At 38.6% G+C, this 25,066-nt stretch overlaps 1 protein-coding gene across 6 annotated transcripts in view; it reads left to right on the top strand.

Moving 5' to 3' along the window:
- Positions 1 to 25,066, top strand: part of CORIN (corin, serine peptidase) — a 237,266-nt gene that overhangs the window by 53,775 nt on the left and 158,425 nt on the right. For all 6 annotated transcript variants that reach the window (XM_072774965.1, XM_072774964.1, XM_072774961.1 and 3 more), the window contains exons 3-4: positions 2,815 to 3,015; positions 23,353 to 23,557. In XM_072774965.1, coding sequence (XP_072631066.1) covers positions 2,815 to 3,015; positions 23,353 to 23,557 — 406 coding nt within the window. The remainder of the gene's footprint in view (positions 1 to 2,814; positions 3,016 to 23,352; positions 23,558 to 25,066) is intronic.

Raw genomic sequence — 25,066 nt, 5'->3', positions numbered from 1 at the left:
GGTTCGTTTTGAAAATTTCTTTAGCCATTTTGTTATGTGGGATGCACTTACAGTAAATGGAAATTGATGTTGATTTAAAAGTACCTTCGTAGCCATAAGGAAGGCAGTTTTACTTTCTTTGCTATCACTGTGTAGTGATGACTAACACTTAATGAGAACTGACTATGTGCCAGGAACTCTTCCAAATGTATATATACATTGACTAACTTGATCCTAATGGTCAGTCCCACGAGGGGAGGGACTTTTATTTCCCTAGTTTATGGCAGTTGAGAGTTTGCCCAAAGTTTCAGGGCTAGTAAGTACCAGAGACGGGATTTAAATCCAGGTGGTCAGGCTGTAGAACCTGTACTTTTAGCCACAGCCCTATAAAACTAGGAATGTAGAAAGGATGGGGCAAGACTGGAAGAATGAACCCTCCACTTTGGGCTAATACCTCTCAGCATTTTTATAGCTCATCGTGGGATAACTTGAGGATATTTACTCTTACTGAGTTCCAATTTTTGTACTCTTTAAAAATACGTGTGTTAGGTGACCAACTGTGAGTAGGGAGTTGGTGGGTTTCCAGAGATGCTTGAAAACAAATCACCTGGTGAATTCAGGCCATTAGGATGGTTCTCTCTCCCTCTCTGTCAGTTGGTCTGTCTGTCTCTCTTTTTTTTAAGATTTTATTTATTTATTCATGAGAGACACAGAGAGAGGTAGAGACACAAGCAGAAGGAGAACAGGAAGCCCTATGTAGGACTCGATCCCAGGACCCTGGGGTCATGCCCTGAGCCAAAGGCAGACACTCAACTGCTGAGCCATCCAGGCATCCCGGTCTGTCTCTTAAAAATAGACTTTATGGACATTAACTACATTAACTACCGTATATCATGTATTACCTTTGCCTTTCATTCTTTTCTGCCAGCTTGGTTTGATATGTGGAATTTAAGAGCAAGGAAGCTGAATTTTTTTTAGAAAGTTGTCCTACGAAAGTCAGTGTTTCCTACGAAAGGCAGTGTTCCAAAGGACTTCTTGGAGTGAAGAGATGCTATCAACACTTTTGCCCCTGTGGTTAGATGAGAAAGGTAAAGGAAAGGTGATTAATAGGTTGATCGTTACAAACAAGATGCTAAGAACAACTGTTGAAATACTTTATATGGAAAGGAGCTCTTTTTAAGTGAATTATATGGAAAGGAACTCTGTTTAAGTGAATAAAGAATCATGTATCTGCGAGGAGTTGGCGTGTGCTAAAAGTTATGTTGACAGCGCTGGATGCTGACTCAGAGGTTAGTGTAATAAATAAATCACCTTTTACAGGCTTTATAAGTTCATCACAGCCGCATTAGGGGAATTAACATGTTATTGTGAAAAATCTCTTTCTGCCAGAAAAAATAACAATGAGAGCAACTACTAAATGGATGAAAATAAAATTGTATCTAATGATTCATACACGGTTTGTATGAATGAAATACATATTACAGAGTTGTCTCTGTTTTTGATCTAGGATAGACCGTGCATCAGTTTGAAAATCAAAAACAATTAAATGAGGTCTTTCCTTTCACTTACTACCTTTAATATTTACCCGTAATCACACAGACAGTTTGGAGAGTGTGTTACCTGCACCACATGGTCACGACTGAGATTTTATGCTCCAGTGTTTTATTTAGAATCCTTCAGCAGATGAAACTGTTGACCTCAGTTAGCTAGAAAACAGCTGCTTTTCTATTTTGATTTGTAGTTAATGTTTTCCAAGTGTCAAGCACATGTAGAGAAATTTTTTCCATAGACTGATATTAAACATTTTATTTATATTTCTTTTATTTTTAATGGTCCGTGGACTGTTTGGAGAAGTGAGAGCCAATGAGAGCATTCATTGTACATTCCTTTAGGAAAAAAAAACCCTCCCTTGGGTGTTTCTATAATGAATCAATATCACATTTGTTTATTTTAGTGACATACTCGATTATAGTGCTGTATTATGGAAACAGTCAGTTGTCTATTTTTACTAAGTTAAAAATACATGATCTCTTTCAAAGTTTTCAGGAGTTTCTGCCTAAAGCCAAAGCCAGGTGATTTCCCATAATCTTAGGTTTGACTATTTTGTCAATGAATGAATACCTTGAGAAAAGTGACCAGTTGGTAATCTTCGGTTAATGGCTCTATCTTATCATTGCATTTATGGTTTCTGGTTGAAGATGAAGACAATTGAGTTCTTTTGCTTAGTTTTTCTAGAATTAGAGTTTTACATTTTGGGGGTTTTTATGGTATAGTCTTGGTGAATATATGAGCCCTATTATTTTTAGTTACCTGTTGCACATGGGTCACTGAAATTTGAAAAACGTGGAGAAAAGAAGGCTGAAGCTAGGCAGGCACTCTTGTCCTTTGGTGGCAGATGTAGAGATACGAAGAGCGTGTGTCCTGGGTACTAAGTAGCATAAAATGATGGATGAAATTGAGAAATTCACTGTAAGGAAACACTATAAGAGTCACATTTCATTTATTTGCTGTGAGTCTCAGGTGAGGTGAAATTGCCCTAAATTCTGTGGGCACGGGGGCACCTTGGTGGGAGACTCAGTTTCTCGACCTGGAGCTTTTGAGAAAGCAGTAGTTCTTCACAGGGTTTAGGTTGCTAGTGGTAGAGGAGACACTCTCTTGGTTGTACCAACAAAGTGGGAAGTTTTGCTAGCCATCATCTTCCTCTTTGCATTTGCCTGGATAGAATGAGACTTGGGAAAGTGGCTCTAGAGTTTGCTTAATATGTTTTTTAAAATAAATACTTCTAAGTAATGTATCAAAATATCTTCTTTTTTTTTTTCTCTCTCTCTCTTTCAGGAACATTAAAAAAAGCCTATTTTAAATCTAACGGGAGTGAGCCTTTGGTCACCGATGGTGAAGTCCCAGTGTCTGAGATTATTCTTACAAATCCAGTCTGTAACAAGAGCACCGCGACATCGGCTACACATCCCAGTCAACACATTCCAGCCTGGACCACGGATGCTTCTCTCCCAGGGGACCAAAATCACAGGAACGCAAGTATGTCTGAGGGTGCTGAACACTCGTGCCTTTTAATGTCTGTAGAAACAACAGGTGGATGGATTTTCAAGTGTGGCAGCCAATGGTCTTTAATTCACAATCACTCACTGGCCACCCAGGCAAAGCTGCACTCTCTTACCTGGCAAACCTGAGAGTTCTTTTCCTAAACTTACGATGCCATCTGCTCAGCTGTCCAGACAGGGAAAAGGGTAAGAAATGAAAATGTATCAGTGCCATTCAACATTTCTGAGGCATACAGCTTGCCCCAGTACCACGGTGCTGACTTTATGGTGGCTGACCTCTGAAAGTTTGTGCTTCTGCTTTGAAGTTTTAAGTTGCTTACTTTGAGACGGCTAAATGAGCAAGTAGGTGAAGTTATGTGTTTTGTTACTGATGCCTTGTGGGAGGGATCTCAGTTCTATGATGGAAGGTCAATGATTTCATGGGAACTACCCCCCCACACACACACACTTGCTTTTAAGGCTCTCGTGTGTTCTTTTTACCTTATTTCCATCTTCTCCCTCTTTTATTGACTGTGCAATTTATTTTACATGTTGGTGAATGACAATCACACCTTGAGGAAGATAGTGTGTGTGAAACTCTGCTTGAGGACACATGGAGGTATCTGTCAGCTATTCCAGAACAAGAGCTGGGAGAGAGAGGATGGAGGACAGAAGTGTGGAGGTGGGACCAGTTAGATGGTGGCAGGCAATATGCTCTGCAATCGGATTGTATTCCTCAATATCCCTCGGATTTTTAGTAAAGTCACTAAGCTTCCAGCCAGAATGCTGGAGGGAGTGGAGCTGTGGGGAAAGTGCCCAAGGGGTCTGCTCTCATCCAGTTAGTGCTGGCAAAACATAATCAGAGACCAGTCACGAGAAGAACTTTCTCTGCAGTTGTCTTTTTTTTTTTTTAATTTTTATTTATTTATGATAGTCACAGAGAGAGAGAGAGAGGCAGAGACATAGGCAGAGGGAGAAGCAGGCTCCATGCACCGAGAGCCCGACGTGGGATTCGATCCCGGGTCTCCAGGATCGCGCCCTGGGCCAAAGGCAGGCGCCAAACCGCTGCGCCACCCAGGGATCCCTGCAGTTGTCTTAATTTTTATATTTTCTTTTTTTTCTAAGGATTTTATTTATTTGAGAGAGAGAGTACGAGTGGGAGGAAGGGCAGAGGGACAAGCAGACTCTGGGCTGAGCATGGAGCCCCACATGGTGCTTGATCCCAGGACCCCGAGATCATGACCTGAGCCAGAGTCAGACACTTAACCCACTGAGCCACCCAGGCGCCCCTTATTTCTGACCTTCTATTTCTTAACACAAGGTTATGTGATTGAAAATTGTGCAAAGGCATCCACGGTCCTTCTTACTTGTTCCTCCCTCTCATGAAAACCCACAAAGGGAAATCACAGCCTAAGTCTAGGACAGAGTATTGATTTTCATTCTGAGCCAGGAAGGGAAGGATTAAGCTAACTTTTCGCTATCACAGCATATGTTTGCCAGTGTCTGAAGGAAAGCAGAATTATTCTATTGCTCTAGCCCCAAAGAGACAGATTGTTTGAATTCCATTGTTTCACACAGCACCTACGGATTAACTGTTTCTTAGGCTTGATGTTCACCGGTGAGTGCTACAGATTCCTGTCATAACTGCAAACCCAAACTATGCCAAGTAAAATTTGTTTTCCTCATGAGTTTGATTTTGAAGTTTTTAAGATTTTAGCTGTATTTTAAGCACTTGATTCCTCTTACGCCCAGTGTTTTTCATCCAAAGTGCAGAAGTAACCTAAGCAAAAACTTAGCCCCGCTAATGTGGTTGCAATTACAGCAATTGTTACTGTCTTTTGCTAAGTAGATTTGTCTCTAGTTTGAAAGTTTTGTCATTTGTTGAGATGCAAGTAGGGGTGGCAGACACAAACACCGAAGAGTAAAGAACCATATGGTATTTGTTACTCAGTTTGGAAGCTTGATGGAAGTCTGTTTGACTTGTGCTCTCTTCGTATGGCTGGAACATTGCTTGGGACTGGGAACATCATTTGACATGTAAAGGAAATCCAGGGGGAAATTGGAACAGTTAAATGGAGCAAGGTCAACACCTTTGAATATATGTCATGCCATGTTGTTAATGTACTTGACAGTTAGCGTTGAGCTTGACTGTCTGACCACCCAGACCTTCAATGGACTGTTTGTATTAACTAAAATTATTTATTCATTGCAAGGGATAGTTTTTCATACATTTCAGTAGTATTGCTAGTCTGTGATTACAGAGCCTTTGGTAGTTTGGGGGGCATATTTAAATACTTTCTTTGTGGTTCTTATATATAATTAACTGATGAGGTATGCAGGTATGCAGGCAATACACGCCACTTCAGGTAATGGTATTGAGGCTTAGAGAAATTAAGTTGATATATCCAATATCACCTGTGTAGCAATTGGTAGGCATGAAATTGGGATTCTGATCTTGGGACTCCTGGACCTGTGCTCTTTCGAGTATTTTGTGCTTCCTCATTTAATTTTATTATGTTCTTTGCAGTTGCAGAGCGAATTTAAGCCCGAGGAGAGTAGTTTTCTTTGTTCACTGCTGTATAGCCAGTGCACAAAAAATACTTATTGCATGAATAAATAAATGAACTACAGTCATTTCAAAAAAAATTTTTTTAAAGAGATCTTATTTATTCATGATAGACATACAGAGAGAGAGGCAGAGACACAGGCAGAGGGAGAAGCAGGCTCCATACTGGGAGCCCGATGTGGGACTCGATCCTGGGACTCCAGGATCACACCCTGGGCCGAAGGCAGGCGCTAAACCACTAAGCCACCCAGGGATCCCCTCATTTCAAAATTTTAATATCTGATTTACCACTTTTCATTAACAATGTCTAATCATACTTCTGCACTTGATATTTACTTAACCAGTTTCACTTAAAGTATCATTCTAGGCCTTGTATCAGTACTAACACCTAGCAGTGAATTGGCTCTTATCCCTTTTTAAAAATTATCTCTAATTGAAAGGTCATTTTAAATTCTTGGCATACGTGAAAGCTATTTGCGTCCGCTTCAGTCCAAAAATACAGTGGCCAGACATTCTGTTCTATCCAAATATCCTGGGTAGGACACCGAGGAGAGAACTCCCTGCAAAAGGTATGAGGAAGTAGCCTTTCCTTAAGACCTTCCTGCCTGGGGGTCCTCAGTATCAAGCCAAAGCATAGGATTCTGTAGTTGGTAAACTCTTAATCAGGATACCCACCCACTCCCCCATCACACTGTGTGACAGAGCTTTGTAAACGTAAAACGGGTTCTATGTGACATCTGTTACTTCTGGAGTTTCATTAGCTGCATTTTGAAACCCAGTTGTAATATGGAAAGGGAAAGGTTCATCAGTAGCTTGCATGTTGTAGTTCAGCACGGGATTTTTCTAGGTTGCATTTTCTATTTTCACTTTTTTGTTTTCACCTTTCTTCTCATATATATTTTATAAATATTTAAACATAAACTAAATTTTAAGGAAAGGAAAAAAACTCTTTGACCAACCAAGAGCTTTTTCTTTTTTTGGGTAAGAATCTTACAGTACACAGTGAAATAACCTGGAAACTCTGATCAGGAACTAAAGGGACAAAAGAGTGGGGTAATGTGCGAAAAGCTTAGAGTGTTCTGTTTTCTCATCACGCTCTTCGATGACCAGCTCCTTACTCTTCTGTATCAGATGAAAATGTATCATGCCTCTCATTCACTTTTAAGAAAAGATGCATTAGCCCGGGTAACTTCGTACCAGAAGTGCCCTAACCACATGCTCCAAATCTGCTGAGTGTAGAAAGCTTACACACCAATCAAAAACTCTAAAGTTATTCTTTTTTCCTTGTTTTCTGTTTGTAACATGGTATTTCTATTAGCTTGAAAGTGAGTTCTGCAAGAGCATGAAACTAAGAGGATCAGAGCATGTCTTGAAGTTTTGCCTGGATTCTAATTCATCAGGCAACTATACTGGGGGGATTTGGGGAAAGGGAGTCTAGACATCTGAAATCACATAAAGTCCCCTCTCCTTTTTTTCCTGACGTTTCCTAATCCTATCAACAATAGACTACTGGCTGTCTTCATTATATTTTTCAAAAGTCAGGAGCTTACTGACTATGGATTATTACACCATTTGGAGTGGGAATCTGTGTTTATCTGTGCTTATCTGTGTAAAGGTGGATGGGTGAATGGATTAAATGTGCCCAAGAATTGTATCCTTAGCATCCCTTTCTTGTTGTTGGACAGTACTTTTCCATCTGGGGGCTGAGGAACTCAGATATATTCCTAGGATCCAAGAATTCTCTACAACAATTTCTTAAATACGTACTTTCATTTCAGTGATGATAAAAAAAAAAAAAAAAAAAAAAAAACTAACATGAGCCTGATCTCAATAACCTGGACAACCATCTTATAACAAGTACTTACATGGAACTTTAGTGCCTGTAATGAATTTCTATTTATGGTTTATGTTGCTGCTAAGCTATATTGCTTAGGCACTTGCCAGCCATCAAGAAAGGAACAGAGGCAGACTTGATAAATATTCTTTTCAATAGCAGAACCAAAGTATGTACTGGCTTCTTGTGCAGAGGGCACCTTTGTGGCAATTCAAGTAGAGAAAAATGGTGGCCCACTTACTCAGCTGGGACACGTGATAGGATAAGCTTCCTAAATACAGAGGAACTTGTGGCTCAGCATCATATTTTTCTATTTTTCATACAATAATGTTGACACTATTCAACACAATTAGCTCAAATTTCATTTGTCTCATAGTTTTGTTTCTATTTAATGTATGCATATTAATTTCATAGCTGTGTTAGATCTATAGACATAAAGTGGCTTATATCTATATGTACTTTCTTCCTGCATAACTTTCCGCATAGCTTTCTTCCTGTGAAAGGGCCTGTGCAAATTTCAGCTTGCAAAATACTGCTTTAGGGTAACAGAATTCTAGTTGTTGGTGTCACAGCCCCAGAAGAAGCAGCGATGCTCTATGGCAGAGCTTCTTAACGTTTTTTTTGTGCCAAAGACTCTTTTGGCAACTGGCGAGGCCTCTCTGTGCCTTCTCAGAATAATGTTTTGGTGCTTAAAATAAATTACACAGAACCACAAAGGAAGGCGATTTTATTAAAATTCAGTTATCAGAGTATTGGAAACATAAATTCATGATACAGTAATTCATGTGTTTGTTAAATAATGATATCTAGCAGTAGGTCAATAACTATAATTTTATAACAGGGATGAGCACAAGTAATATTTTGAAATGTCTGTCATAATGTCATGTTGATAGGAAAATATCATATGTAATTTTTAATTTGTTTTTCTACATTTGTTGCCTACACTGATAATTTTAAATTTCATTTGGAGGTTAATGGAAATAGAGATGCTGGTTTTCTTCAATCCAGGTCCTTTATAGACAATAAAAATTCTATGTATAGACACTTTAGGGTCTTTGGATTATGATTAAGGACACATACTCCAGATGAAAAGAGTCTTTTTTCGGTACCCGGGAGAGCCTAAGGCCTGTTTAAGTTGCTTCATTAGGAATTTGCTACTCCAAAATTTATTGTAGTTGTGATCCTGGACACCATCGCTTATGTGCTCTGCTGGCCACCAGTGTTAGACACCAGTGTTCAAGTCGAGTTGGTTACTTCTCCTGTAAAGTCAATCATATTCTTCAGGCTTAAAAAATAGTTCTGAGATTCAGACATGGGCTTCTGGCTAGAATCAACATCTAAGCAAGAACCAAGTGAAGCATTTAAATAATTATTGCTTGCTTTTCTGGTTAGCATAGTAGCATTCTAGTAAAGACCTGCACAGTTCTTGGGAGAGAGAAAAAGGAAATTCACGTGTAGTAATGGACTCTCTTTTCCCCTCTCACTCTCCTTTCCTTTCTCCATATTCATCTTTAGATGATTGTCCCTGGGAGGTACTGGGTCTCTCCCAGAGAAGCAAACTCAATCACTTGTGGAGGTGGGCTTTTGAAAGGCGTAATGGGTTGGTCACTGGTTCACTCTCCCAGTCTTCTCTTTTTCAAAGATCTCTGGGTAAGACTTCCTGACCTTCTTTCCAAAATGAATCCGGCAATATTCCATGGGGGTAACATGTTCCCCCAAAGGCATCGATCGTGCCTGTAACACATCATTACAGCAAATGAGAGTTAAATAGTTGTGTCAAGGGCTTGTGGCTTAAAATTTTCCTCCCCAGATTCATTATCACAGTTTCCTTTTCAGGAAGAACAGCCCAAGATCCTTGATCAGTATCGAGAAACAAAACAAAATAAAACAACCCAGTAGCATGGTGAAACTGCATTGCAAACACAGTCCGGATCCAATTCAAGGATAAAAGTGACCTTCTAAGAGCCAAATTCTCAGATAAAAGTAAAAAAAAAAAAATTAAAAAAAATCCCTCTGTAATTTACTCTACTCTCTGGTTCTTTTTTTTTTTTTTTTTTTCCTCTCTGGTTCTGAAAGAAAATTGGCACTGTGTATATTCTTTTGCCTGAATCATTCAATTTGCTGACTGTCTTAGGTTTTTGGTCTTTGTACAATTCTGTGTTGAAAGTACAAAAACCATCAGTGGGAATCTGTTTGCTGTTACTTGTGCCTTTGGAGAATATGCCTTTTCACTTACTTGTAGTTGAAATGAATATGCTAATGAATTTTGCAAGACAAAAGCTTTGCATCAGTTTAAATTTGATGCAAACCACACTTTGTCTTTTATTGTTAAAATATTTATTCTTCTGTTTTGCTCCTCTGCACCATTAACCTAATATTTGCATGTGGTGTTTGAATGGATAAAACTTATAGTACTTGTTTATGTTAATTGGTGTAAACTCATTCTGAGGTTTACGTGCCCTTCCAAGCTCTATGAGACATCTCAATTTTTGAGAGTTTAGGATATTCTGGGAAGCACCAGTTATTCATCAACAGCTATTTATTGGGTGCCAAACTCTGGGGTTTGGCTGTGTAGACTATAAAGGTGGATCAGATAGAAATCTTGCCCCTAGGTAGCCACTGTCTAGTAACTGCCTTGAGACACGAACATATTATTTACAACCTGAGAAATTCTATAAAAGATGGTCAGAAACAGAGGAAAACATGATCTATTTCAATTCTTCCTATTTCTTTAAAAGTTAAGGTTGCTAATTCGCACCACATTTATGCTATAATAAATATACATTTTCCCACACAATTAAGTTTTATTCACAATTATAAAGGTAAATTTTAGTTCTAAGGTTTGACCTGGATTTTTCATTTTTAATGAGATTATGCTGTATCATTATTGAATTTAAAAATTTATAATATAATTGTCTTAAATAACTTGAACACAGCCCATCGTTTTCAATTTTATGGGAAGGCCAACCTTGCTTTTATAGGTACTACTGAGAATTTTATCTCCTCAGGAAGTGGGAGGTCTAGAATTATACAATCCCCTCCTTGAAATTTCTTTCCAATCTTTCATTGTTTATTAAGCAATCAACTCACTGGGTTTGTTTCTGCTTTGATATGTTTAGAAATGTGTACTGGCCAAAGGATATGCATTTTAAGAAGCTTATTTATGATAACGTGATGGCTATTAAGCCGCCGTGTGTTACCATATTATGTATCCTTTAAAGTCAACAGAAAATTTTAAGAATAAATAACATGAGAGGGTTGCCATGGGTAAGAAATGAATTAAGTCTTTGCTTGTTTTAGGGTTTGGGGATTGGCCAAGTGGCCATGTTATGGCCAATGATGAGAGGGATGAAGCAAGTAATAATGTGTGGGGACACATCACACGCTGTCAGTGTTCACGTGGGGACCCGTCACCCTTTCCTTATTTCCTGTTTCTCCCTCTGGGAATGGCAATGTCTATCCTCTGCCTGTCCCCCCTTTGTATTTTGGAAGCACATAACTTGTCCTCTTTCACAGTTTCATAGCTGGAGAGGAATTTTGCCTCAGGATGGATTGTGGTGCGAGTCTCCACTCACATCTGATTTAGATAATATTTAGATAAGACTTTGGACTTGAGACTGAGCTGAGGCTGGAATGCCTTGAGACTTTTGGGGCTTTGGGGATAGAATAAATATATTTTGCATGTAAGGATGTGATTTGAGGGGCCCAAGGGTGGAATGCTATGGACTGAATGTTTGCATCCCTCTAAAATTCATAGGCTGAAGCTCTGATACCCAGTGTGATGGTATTCGGAGACGGGGATTTTGGGAAGTAATTAGAGCTAGAGGACCTTATTATGGAAATGCAAAGCTGGCTTAATATTAGGCACTTTTTTCATATGTCTTCTTGTTTAATTAATAAAGTAGATTTCTTTTATTGATCATCTCAATCGTTGAAGCAAAAGCATTTGTTAAAATTTGTCACGAAACAGGGAAGGAAATTCTTTTAATCTAATAAGGAGCATCCCTCAAAAACCTGGATGCTTTGGCATTTTTTGTAATTTCAAAAGGATGGAAATATTCTAAATGTCTATTAGGGAGCTGTTATGGGAAGCCCGGGTGGCTCAGCGGTTTAGCGCCACCTTCAGCCCAGGGCGTGATTCTGGAGTTCCAGGATCAAGTCCCACGTCAGGCTCCTGGCATGGAGCCTGCTTCTCCCTCTGCCTGTGTCTCTGCCTCTCTCTCTCTCTCTCTCTCTCTCTCTGTCTCTCATGAATAAATAAATAAATAATCTTTTTGTTGTTGTTGTTAAAAAGGAGGGAGCTGTTAACAAAAATATTGCATAGCCTAGGAATAGTGTAAGATACATCAGGGAAGATAATAAGATAGAAGTCTACACACTGATGTATGTAGTGATCTCTAGACTAAGTAGTGAATCGATAAGTCAAACTGCAAGACAATGTATAAAATATGCCACTTTTTGTGTGATAAATTGTAAAAGGGAAATATATTTACTTAAAAAATAAACATAGCGATATACCAAAAACTAATTTAAAAAAATTTTTTTAATTGAAGAGGGAAAGGAAGGAAGTGACAGGGATGCAGATAAGACATGTTTAAGTGTACCTTTCATGTGGTTTCAATTTAGAATCAGGTAAATGACTCACTTAATAAACAGTTCCACCAGAGGAAAAAATTCATCAAAACTGAAAACAAGGCAATAAATTATCCTAACTGTAGATGAAGTTAGTGATTCGACCGTCCAAAATGAAAGAATTATCTCCACTGAACTTGGAATATTTTGATGGTACATCCCTAGTGGAGGTACTCTAAGCACCAAAAGAATTGCCAAGAAAGTTGAACATCAACAAGTTCAAGTCTTTTTTTCCTGTTGGCTTGATTGAGGAAAAATTGGCAAACATTTGCATGTATTTAAAGTGTAAAATGTAAAAAGAAAAAAGAAAAAAAAATAAAGTGTAAAATGTGATGATTTGACGTACATTTTGATATGATTGCCGAGATCAAGGTCATTAACACATCCATCACTTCATGTAGTTAACTCTGTGTGTGTGTGTGTGTGTGTGTGTGTGTGTGTGTGGTGAGAACACTTTTACTCTCAGCAGATTTTGAGTCTGTCATAAAGTATTGTTAACTATAGTCACCCTGCTGTCCATTAGGTCCTCAGAACTTATTCATCTTGTAACTGAAAATTTGTACCCTTTGATCGACAACTCCCTATTTCCCCTTAGCACCTATCAACCGCGACTCTATTCTCTGTTTCTGTGAAATCCCTTTTTTTTTTTAATATTCCACATTTAATCCACATATAAAGGATACCACACAGTATTTGTCTTTCTCTGGGTTTATCCATGTTGTTGCTATTGGCAGGATTTCTTTTTATGACCAAGTAATATACCATTACATGTTCTTTATCCACTTATCCATCAATGAGCATTTATATTGTTTCATGTCTTGGCTGCAGTGAACATGTTTGCATATATCCTTTCAAATTAGTGTTTTCATTTTTTTTTCAGATAAAAAAGAAATACCACTCTCCTAGAAATGGAATGACTGGGTCGTATGGTATTTCTATTTTTAATTTTTCGTGGAATCTCCACACTGTTTTTCATAGTGACCACACCAATTTCCATTCCCATCAACACCTTTATAAAAGGGTTCTTCTTTCTCTACATCCTCATGGACACTTGTTATCATTTGGCTTTTTGATAACAGCTGTCCTAACTAGTTAGTGTGAGATGATATTTTATTGTGGTTTTTATTTGCATTTCTTGATGATTAGCCATGTGAAGCATCTTTTCATCTATTTGTTGGTGATTTGTATGTCTTTTTGTTGGAAAACTGTCTATTTAGGTCCGTTGCCCATATTAATAGGGTTATTTGATTTTTTGCTACCAAGTTGTGCGAGTTCCTCGTATATTTTGAATATTAACCCCTTGTCAGATACATAATTTCCAAATATTTTTTCCCATTTCATAGTTTGCATTTTCAAGCTTTTTAGTTTGATATAATCCCACTTGTTTATTTAGCTTTTGTTGACTGTATTTCGGTATCTTATTTTTTAAAAAAATGATTGCCAAGGAAGATTGGCAGATTTTCCCCTGTTTTCGTTTAGAAATTTTATGGTTTTAGGTGTTATATTTAAACCTTTAATTCATTTCAGATTTTCATTAGGCCGTCTTATTATATTGAGGCTGTTATTTTGAAACCATTGTTTGCAAATACGGGGGAAAGCAAATAAATATTTATATTCATGTTTTCGGGAACCAACATTTTCAACAAAAGAGGAAAGAGGTACAGATAGAAAAACAAAGAAAATGCTATAATCTTAATTTTGAATTGAAATGATCACTGGAAACACAGTATCTTTTCCTCCTTCAAAAACACAGACTAGTTGTCTGTTCACCAAAAGCCTGAAAGAAGTGATAAGTCAGGGGCAATGAACACATCTGGTGCCTAGTTCCTGCCAGTTCTTGAAGAATTCTTCTAGAAAGCTTATTAACTTAAGCTGTCTATGTGTTGATGTCCATCATTCTGAGGTCAAAATGAAATGTGGTTGCCCCCTTTCAAATGCAGACTCATTTATTCCTTCATTTCAGAAAAAATTTTCTCTGTAACCCTTACAGGACTTTTTTCTTCCATTTCTGAGTGCTTGGTTTCAGAAGGACATTTTCTGTTGACTTGCTATTTTCCTTCTATGGGCTCCTTCTTTACTGTGCCTGTAGCGATTATCCTAAGCCTCTTCAATTTTTATTTATTATTTGTAAATGTTTTTAGGGTTAAATTACTATTTTTAGTGTTACAGTCTTGATTTTCTTTTATTACAATTTTTGTCTATTGTCTTTGAGCTGTTTTTTTGAGGGGGCCAACATGTATATTTTATGTATGTATTTATTTAAATTTTTATTTTACTTCCAGTTAGTTAATGTACAGTGTTATAGTAGTCAGGTGTACAAGATAGTAATTCAACAACTCCATATATCGTCCTGTGTTCATCGTGATAAGTGCCGTCCTTAAAATCCCCATCACCTATTTTGACCCATCCTCCCCCCTCTCCTCTGGGAACCGTCAGTTTGTTGTCTGTAATTAAGAATGTATTTCTTGGAGCATCTGTGTGGTTCAGTCAGTTCAGCATCTGTCTTCAGCTCAGGTCATGATCCCAGGGTCCTGGGATCGAGCCTCACATTGGGTTCTGGTTAGCAGGGAGCCTGCTTCTCCCTCTCCTTCTGCCCCCACCCCTGCTCATACTCTCTCTCTCTCTCTCTCCCTTGCTCTCCTCTCTGTCTCTCAAATACAAAAATAAAATCTGTTAAGGAATCTATTTCTTGGTTTTTCTCTCTCTCTCTTTTTCACCTTTGCTCATTTGTTTTGTTTATTAAATTCCACATATAAGTGAAATCATATGATATTTGTCTTTCTCTGACTGACTTATTTTGGTTAGCATTATCCTCTCCAGCTCCACCATGCCCTTGCAAATGGCAAAGTTTCATTATTTTTTATGGTTGAATAATATTCCATTGTGTGTCTGTGTGTGTGTGTATACCCCACCCTCTTTATCCATTCATCAATTGATGGACACTTGGGCTGGTTCCATAACTAGGCTTCTGTAAATAATGCTGCTATACAAACAAAGGGGAGCATGTGTTCTTTTGAAATAGCATTTTCATATGCTTTGGGTAAATACTCAGTAGTAGTATTGCTGGACTGTGGGGTAGTTCTATTTTTAACTTTTGGGGGAATCTCCGTACTGTTTTCCAGAGTGGCTGTGCCAGTTTGCATTCCCACCAACAGTGCAAGAAGGTTCCTTTTTCTCCACATCTTTGCCAACATTTGTTGTTTCTTGTGTTGTTGATCTTACCCATTGTGACAGGCGTGAGGTGGTATCTCATTGTGGTTTTAGTTTGTATTTCCCTGCTTGTAAGTGATGACAAACATCTTTTCCTGCATCTGTTGGCCGTCTGTATGTCTTCCTTGGAGAATTGTGAAAATGTTCGAGATATGTTAGTGAGTGAATAAGTGAGCTACTAAATAATATGTACATTGCATAAATACAAAACATTGTAATACATTGGACTGTTATATATACTCATATTATGCTGAGTAATGTATAACATATATTTTGAAAGAAAAAAGACTACAAAATGATGTCAAACTTATCATGCGTCAAATATTGTGCTATATACCTTACATGAAAGTTCTATTAAGTAAATACTATTAATATTTATCTACTAATTATATTTATCAAATAATATTTATTTTAAAATAAATTTCTACTTATGCTTACCTCATTAGTTACATAGGTACTTTTGCACACCCTATAATATAGTAATGATTTAATTAAGATTTATATAGGATATGGGATGCCTGGGTGGCTCAGCAGTTGAGCATCTGCCTTTGGCCCAGGGTGTGATCCTGGGATCTGGGATAGAGTCCCACATCGGGCTCCCTACAGGGAGCCTGCTTCTCCCTCTGCCTGTGTCTCTGCCTCTCTCTCTCTCTCTCTCTCTCTGTGTCTCTCATGAATAAATAAATAAAATCATTTTAAAAAGTTACATAGGATATGGAAATAAAGGCAACAAATATATAGTTTGAAATTCTGAAATCGAAATAATTCAGTAATATGATTTAACTTAAAATATATCATTTTCTTTTTTAATTCCTTTCTGTATCCAAGGCATAGTTTCATTTTTTTTTTCAAACTTCAAAATATGGGGGATACTCCTATTTTTCTCTGTTTTTGAGTAAGCAAAACAATAAGCTCTAGGTTTCTGGTTTCTATAATATTTAATTCATCACTATTAAAATTCATATTCCAACATTTTCCAATTATAGCAAAAATTACAATGTCCCTAGAAATAGAATTGAAGTGACATTCCCCTCTTGGATTTTTTCTGTTGTCTATTCCATGGCTTTCACTGCACCATTCAGATCTCTACCTCTCTAGGTTTGCATTATATCTGCCACATTTGAATCTGGGCCGCTGTCACTAATTTTGACTCTGCTTCTTTGCTATTTCAACTATACATTAATTTACATGTTTAAGCTTCCTGTGTTTCTCTATTTTGGCTTTATTATCACAGAGCCCTCTATTCCTCTATACCAGTTACTTCCATTTTCACCCTGACGTGAAAGAAGCAAAGAAAAGAGAGATTTCAGAATTTTCATTTTTTCCAAGGCCAGGGTTTACAGAGTCATGTTTTTTGTCATCTGACCAGTGGATTGACATTATCTACTGGAGTTGGTAATGAGTAGGAGAAAAGTATTCTAAAATCTCCTGCTAATATCTTCTTGATAAAGAAGAAACACTTCTCTTAATGTTCAACAATTGTCTTCAGTTATAGCTTGATCAAATTTGTCTAATCTATCCAGAGTAGAGATACGGTGTAGCCATTATTATTTTCTTGAGAAACTCCCTGTGTATCAAGGACTCAAAATGACTGACTTATCATGGGCCAACCTTACTACGTGCGCTATAATTTAAAAGCAGGTATAAAGCAGCAAACATTTCAGCACAATAGTTGGAAAACTAGAGTTAGACCATGTTTTTCTCTCTTAGGTTAAACTTGGGAGAAAAGTGGCTACTTAAAAGGGCAGAGCATGGGCTCTTTACCAGTCCTGTGTGGGCAGTTTCCCTGGAGAGAAGTGTGGCTCTCCAAATTGGAGCTGAAATGCAGTTTGTAGATACATCTGGTTTCTCAAAAAGAGACACTACTTTTATATAATATTTGAATAGCTGGCCAAAGCCAGGGATGCTTGTGTGTTGGGTATTCTGCCCTGGACACCTTAAAATGTTGTGAAAAGACAGAAATTCTCTGAATTGGAGGCCCCTACAGCTCTTACACTGATCACCTTTAGTTCTTACCTAACGTCACAGACAAATTCTGGAACTGCCACGCAAGAATCCCTATATGGAGATTTATAAAGTTTTCTGGAGGGAGGATTTCTTCTCTGATCATTTACTGGCTTCATAAGCATGCCGACCTGTGCATTACACAGAGTTCTAAGCAGAGGACTCCACATATTATCTAATACTCTACTGTCACTTTGTTGACATTATTAATGATAATATAAATAAATATAAATATTAAGAATAATATAAATAAAAAGTAACATAAATTTGGTTTTTGAACAGGGGCCTTAATTTTGCCATTTACCGGGACACCCCAAATTATGTAGTCCGTTCTGTTCCTGGGCTTTCCTGTGATTGGACCAACTTCAGTCTCTTATTTGCCCTCACTTACAATCCTATTGCCTGTAAAATCTTTCTTTGTAATTCAGAGAGTAAATAGGTAAATATCAGCTCAACTTGAGACTGACTTGTTACCAATTTTTTTAAAGATTTTATTTGTTTTGTTTTGTTTTTTTTTTGACAGAGGGAGAGAGAACATGAGTAGGGGAAGGGACAGAGAGAAGGAAGTGGGGAAGCAGACAGGGGGAGCAGGGAGCCCAAATGGGTCCGGGTCCCAGGAGCCTGGGATCATGACCCGAACAGGAGGCAGATGCTTAACTGACACCCAACTTAACCAGCAAAAAGTTTTATAGTTTATCATATGTGCTAATGATAAGCATTGTAAAAGCATCACTTAATCCTTACGATAATCCCCAATACAGTAATTCACAGACGAAAAAACATACAGAGAAGTTCAGTAACTTGTGAAAGGCCACATAAGTACAGAATGATAAAGGTTTGATTTGAATCAGACTGTGCAACCACCGTGCTATGTGTGGGAAAAGTGTTTTACAGATGTGAGAGTACATATAAATTTGAATTATTATTATTCAACCATTCATAATTCTCAACAGATAATTACGTGGGACAAGATGTAGTTCTTTAAAAATCAATGAAAAATGCCTGACAGATGAAGATGTGACAGCTGCAATGTTACATCTTACTTTCTTCTATGGAATGTGAATAATTAATTTATAATAAAATTTGGACCCCTCACTGCGTTAAGAGCGTGGCCACAGTAGATATTTGTGATGAATGAATGAATGACAACAGGTTGTGTGCCCTCAGCTACCATTCAAACATCTTAGAACCAACTAGTATGAATGCGTGTGTGTGAACGATAGGAGAGAATGACCTAGTAATAGGTATTTGTAGGATATCAAAGCTTGGAGATTGGCAAGGACTTTGCCAAGAGATTTGAGGTTGTATTAAAAATGTTAAGTGTGGAATATATGTAATTATATAGAAAATATTAAACCCCCCTCTTCATGAGTTTTCTGGCAGAAGGAGCTAGCTCTTACTTAACTTAGATAATTCATACAGTGTTGTATGTATTTACTTATTTTTGTTTGTTTGTGCATAGATTGGCAAGACCTTGGGTTGTCTGTGTCCTTAACTATGTCTGTAAGACTTTTTTTTTTTTTTTTTTACAAATGCCACAGTTGACTCATGTGTTTTACTTTGTCTCATTGATCTTCTCTTATGGGAAATAAAATAGTTATCACATTTGTGTTCGAAGATGTTTATAGTTACGTAAGAGGCCCGGATCCTCACCCAGAGAGGCCCTATCTTTAACTTCGTGTTCCTTCTTATCTTACCGGAACCCTCTCACGGATCTTCCTAAGTACATGAAGTGCTTTCAAATTAGTTTGCCCCAGACATCATTTGGACAAAATGTGACTTTTCCTGTAGGTTATCTAGAAGAGAGAATGGCTTTCATTATTCCATTCTGCTGATGTGGCCCGGACCTGGGTTGACTTTGTGGCACAACCAGGAATAGACACAGAGCATTCCCAATCCAAACAGACTCACAGTAAGGACAGATAAACTAACTTTGAGAGCAGATTCCCTGTTTTCTTTTAGAAGGTTTAATTTTTCTGTCAATCTTGGGGAAGCAGCTCTATTGCTACATCCAAGCAGATTCATCAAAATATTCTATAATGAATGAAGTAAATTTACAGTGTTTAAAATGGAATAGTACCTTTGGCAGAATCATACACAAGAGAAGAATAGGTTACAGGATCAGAAAGACCCAGTTTCAATTTCAACTCTACAGCCTAACGCTGTGTAACCTTGGATACTTTCTCGCCCTCATTGAATCTGTCTCATCAGCTGTAAAATGGGAATAAAAAGGCTTTCTCGGGACTCCTGGGTGGCTCAGTGGTTGAGCATATCTGCCTTTGACCCAAGGCGTGACCCTGGGGTCCCGGGATCGAGTCCCGCATCGAGCTCCCCGATGCTTCTCCCTCTGCCTGTGTCTCTGCCTCTCTCTCTCTCTGTGTCTCTCATGAATAAATACGTAAAATCTTAAAAAAAAAAAAAAAAAAAGGCTGTCTCACAGGATCGTAAGAAGTTTAAGTTAAGTGGTGTAGATAAAGTACCTAGCAAACAGCCAGCCTCAAAGGTACTCCACGATCCTTTATCTATTTTCTTATCTTTAATTGTTTTATATAATGTAAAACAATAAGTGGTAATGAAATTGAAAATATATTTTATATTAAGAGACAACTTGAATAGAAACAAATAATTATTTGGGCTTTTATTGTAAATTTATCTCGCCATATATTCTCTGAATTATATATTTTTCTTGCTGAAGGTACCAACACTGTTGACACGATAGTTGAATGTCAGCAATATGGTGATTTCTGCTGTTTTCTCTGCTCTGGTGAGGTCTCAGGCTAAAAGCGATCGAGCATGCTTCAGGATAACTCAGGGTATACCTTTTAGAGGAAAGGGAGGACAGCCCTTTTTCACTTTCAGCTGCTGCACTGTTAGTCCAGAGGGGAGTCCCAAGATAGGAATCAGTCCGGTGGAAGAAATAGGATGAGATGACTCTCTAGGCACTGGTAAGTTCTAAGGAACAGATAATTAGCAACGATAGTTGCAAAAAAAAAAAAAAAAAAAAAAAACAATAGTTGCAATAATAGCCATCAACCTTAGTGCCTCTGGGTCTTAGCTACACCAGATTGTTCACACCTTGCTCAGTAAGGAACCTTCAGTGGGAAGATGTGTTCCATATAATCTCCCGATTCACGCAGCAAATAACTATTAAATGTCTACTATTTGGTATCCTATGAGTTTCCAGGGATGTGGACGCATAGTGGGAATAAACAAACAAGCAAACAGACAGACAGACAAGATTGTATGAGGTGGTCCTAATACCATAATGAAAATAAAACCAGATGGTGTCATTAAGGGACATAGGAGCACTTTGGACAGTATACTTGTGGGAACTTTTATGGTCCCCTGAGAAGGAAATCTCTTTTTTTCTTTTGTGCGGCTCACATATAAGTTACCTAGTATCTTGTGCTTTTTCACATGATGTCTCAGTTTTCAGTAGTTTCTTTGGCTTAGGTGGGGGTGAATCAGCCTTTTGGTCATCTCATCACTTCAAGTATAGCTTATCATCAGGTTTATACACTTAATGTCTATACCCTGTAAGGCTGTGAGCCTTACAGAAAATAATGTAATATAAGACAAATGACAGCATGTGGTCAGTACCCATCGGTGTGTTATTTGTGGATAGAAATTCAGACCTTGTGACATATCATCACATACATTTTAGTCTTTTCCTTTCACAGGCCATTGTGGTTCTCTTCTGTAAGATCTTTTTTTAACATAGTAACCCCTTTTGTGTTAGCCTAGGGTGGCTCAGAATCGGAGTTATTCAGGAGACATGGGTTTGAAGATCTGGATTTTCCATAGAATGGCTCCTCAGAGCTGGGCAGATGTCTTAGACTTGCTACAGTTGAATTTCCTCATATGTAATATAGATGCAGTATCGCTTTACCAGGTTGTGAAAATGAGGTGATTGTGAACGAGAGCCTCTGAGTACCCGTTTTGGTGCCTGGCACAGGCTGGTTTTCAAGAAATGTTTTCCTGAGATTGAATTTTCCAAGGCGAGTTCATATTTCTGATGGAGTAAAAGTCTTACTCTCAGCCCTTTTAAGTCAGCATCTCTGCTTGTAGGACAATATAGACAATCGGACCATTTTGAGGTTTGCTGTGTGTGTGATCTCCCTGCCTCTGCTGCCATCCCATCCTGGAATGTGTTTTAACCTCCACTAAATGACTTGACTGTCCTATTCATGAAACTCGCCCAGAGCCCCCCACCCTAGGGCGCACGTGGGGCCAAATTCACATGTACACATGTCTCTTTGTGTTTTGTCTGAATGTTTTCACTTGGATTTTCTTCTTCTGTAACTCCTTTCTCTCTCTCATTTTTGTATGTTGAGTTTGATGAGGCCCAAACAGGTGTGGTGCCCTGAAATTGTTGGCCTTGTCTATCCTAGGGCCTAGAGTGCAGAGAAATCCCACACGTCGTTGGTTGCCTTTGAGAGTGGAAATGATGTTTTGGTGCCTCTCCACTGAGCTCAGCACACATTGGGGCAGATTATAAAACCAATGCAAAGTGTGGCTCTTGATGAAGTGTGAGCCTGAGCTCATGGCTACATCTGGCCATTTGGGGAAAAAGACTTCCTACAGGGTCTGGGCAGTTTCCAGAGAGGTTTGAAAGAGAAGTGGGATTAGGAAGTGCTCTTAGGAGGATCAGAAGCAAAGTCTCTGCGGTGACCGGTGACCGAAGTGAAGGAAGGAAGTAGAAGGAGAGGTTGGGAATCCTTCTGTGATAGGATGTATTTATTCTGTATTACAGATCAAAGGGTTAGCTCAGCCATTTTATCAGAGGTGCAGCCTTATTTCTTAACATTATTTTTATTAAAAATGAAAATAGCCTTAGGTTTGGAGAGGTTTTTCTCTTTATTTCTTTGGGAATTAGATAGTTATCAGAAGACATGTTTCCTTTCTTACTGAGCTCCTTCCTCTTCTTGCTTACCTCCCCCCTCTAGGGCAAAACTAGAATGAATATTCCCACTGCGTTTCCAAACCCTGAAGAATCTGCTTTTAACTAGTAGCTTACTTAAATACTAACCAAAATTTTAATTATCTCCTTCTTAAAGCAAAAGTAATAAATCTTTATACAAGCCAATAAGACAGTACAGAATTTAAAAAGTGGAATAATCTCCTAAAATCCCATTACCTGCACTCATATTAATATTTTGATTTATGTGACACCAACCATGCAAATTCATGGAACGAAAGAGAGAGAGAGGCTGTGGAGGTGGTAGTGCTTGGGGGAAGAGCCAACTATGAAACAAAATAAAACTGGAGGCTATGAGCTGACCCTGGGTTATCGGCATGGACAGGATCAGAAACCCTTGTATTGTGGTGTATTTTTGAAAACAGGACCATAGTAGGCCAATTGTTTTGTGACCTGCCTTTTTTATTTACCATAAGCACCATTCTGCATACCTGGATCATCTTCTACAGCGTCTTTCACGTGGGTAAATATCCCATTGTTTGAATTTCAAAGTCTTTTAAACCAATTCCCATTGGTGAATGTTTAGGTGATTAGTGTCTTTTAAACGTTTTAAACTGTGCAGAGATGAAGATCCATATTCACAACCATGATTATTTCCTTAGGGTAAATATTTAGAAATATTAGTGTCAAAAGGTATGTATTTAAGGCTACATATATATATATATTTATGTATATATTTATATAAAATATATATAAATTTAAGGCTAAATATATATAAATTTATATAAAAATATATATTTTTTATATTTATAAATATATATTTAAATATATATATATATATATTACAACTTTGCCCTGCCTAGCTGTGATCCAGAATGGTGGTTGCCAACTTATATGCCCATCAACTACGTGTGGGGAGTGTATTTTTCTATATATTTGCCCAGGACCAGATGTGATTCCTTTGTGACCATGAGTAGCTTGATTTCATTATCATGTGCACAAATGCCCACACGCTTATTTGTATGTGTGTGCGTGTGTGGTCATGTATCTGGAATCGTTCTTACAGGATGTGCTTTATCTTTTGAACATGTCAGTCTGTCATGTGGGGTGGGTTTGTCAATGCATCATCCCAGCGTGTCCACTCCTAAATCCGACTGTCTTGACGTCGCAGGTGCCTGTCTGAACATCACCCACAGCCAGTGCCAGCTGCTGCCCTACCACGCCACCCCAACGCCTCTCTTCTCAATTGCCAACAACATGGACATGGAGAAGTTCCTCAAATTCTTCCTGTACCTACATCGCCTCAGTTGCTACCAGCATATCATGCTTTTTGGCTGCAGCCTGGCCTTTCCCGAGTGTGTGGGCGACGGTGACAGGTATTTTGGAGTCAGGGCCCCTCAGTGATGAGTCAGGTGGTGCATAGGTGTGAGAGCCATGAAGCCATCCCAAGCTCCCACTGGTTATTTTTGTTAAAGGAGAAAACATCCCATAGCAGTCGTAACCAGGTGTCATTCTTTCAAACTAGATATTTTTTGGGGTTTTTTTGTTTTTGTTATGGTCAATCCTGGGATAGTTTTATTTCTGGAAGAAAGTGTTCAGGATGTGAGGCGGAGGCCACAGCTGGGAGCCCGAGCAGCTGCTTGAGTGAGGGTCTGGGCAAGGGCAGCAAGCTCCAGGAGCTTAGTGAGAAGACTTATCGAGGTGTAGACAGGTTAAGGAAACAAATCAATGATCCCATGAGAGGAGATGCAGTTCTAGTCCCCAAGACGTGGAGGGGCAGGGGGCCGACAGCCCCTGGAAAGGGTGGCAGCTCTGGGCAAAGGGTCCTCCAGCCACCAGGTGCTGTGACCCGAAGCAGGGGAGCACAGCCGCCGCCGGCCCACCCTCTGACCTAGGACAGGGAGAAATGAACCCCCTGAATTGGCTCTCCTCCTGCCCCCACCTGCCAGGGCCTCCCCACTTGAACTCCCAGCCGTTGGGCAAGGGTGTGTTATTGATGTCAGCACAAGAGATGAGATCCCCAATCTCATCTAAATATCTCTGGGTCCAAAGTCCAAAACCTCATCCTCCAAATCAGGTATAAGTGAGATGCTGGGTGGTTCTCATGGTCAACACTGGAACCTAGAGCAGGGGTGGGGGTGAAGGGTAGACGCAGAGGAAGAGCGGAGATTGTTGGGCAGGGTATCAAATAAGGTTAGAAAGAATGTTTGGGTGGAGGAAAGAACATGCAAGTGAGTGTGCTTGTAAGCTCCTTTCTTTCTTTCTTTCTTTCTTTCTTTCTTTCTTTCTTTCTTTCTTTCTTTCTTTCTTTCTTTCTTTTAGATTAAATTGGCATATAGCATTATCTGGGTTTCAGGTGTACCACATAGTGATTCAATATTTGTATATATTGCCAAACCATCACCACAATAAGTCTGTTTAACATCCATCAGCACACATGGTTATAAATTTGCTGTTTCTTATAGTGAGAACTTTTTTTGTTGTTGTTTAAAGATTTTATTTATTTATTCATGAGAAACACATAGAGAGAAGCAGAGACACAGGCAGAGGGAGAAGCAGGCTCCATGCAGGGAGCCCAACATGGGACTCGATCCCGGGTCTCTAGGATCACACCCTGGGTCAAAGGCAGGCGCTAAGCCACTGAGCCACCCAGGGATCCACTTATAGTGAGAACTTTTAAAATCAACTCTCTTAGCAACTTTTGAATATGCAATACAATATTATTAACTCTAGTCACGATGCTGTATATTACATCTCCATGAATTATTGATTCTATAACTGGAATTTTGTACTTTATGACCACCCTCGCCTTATTGAAACGACACAATTTCAGTATTTCATTATTATATTGAAATAATAATTTCCAATAAGAGTAAATTGATGAA

The sequence above is a fragment of the Canis lupus genome, chromosome 14, assembly GCF_048164855.1.
Source record: "Canis lupus baileyi chromosome 14, mCanLup2.hap1, whole genome shotgun sequence".
Taxonomy (NCBI): domain Eukaryota; kingdom Metazoa; phylum Chordata; class Mammalia; order Carnivora; family Canidae; genus Canis; species Canis lupus.
Note: the sequence above shows the minus strand (reverse complement) of the source record. Positions and strands in the feature narration are given on the sequence as shown.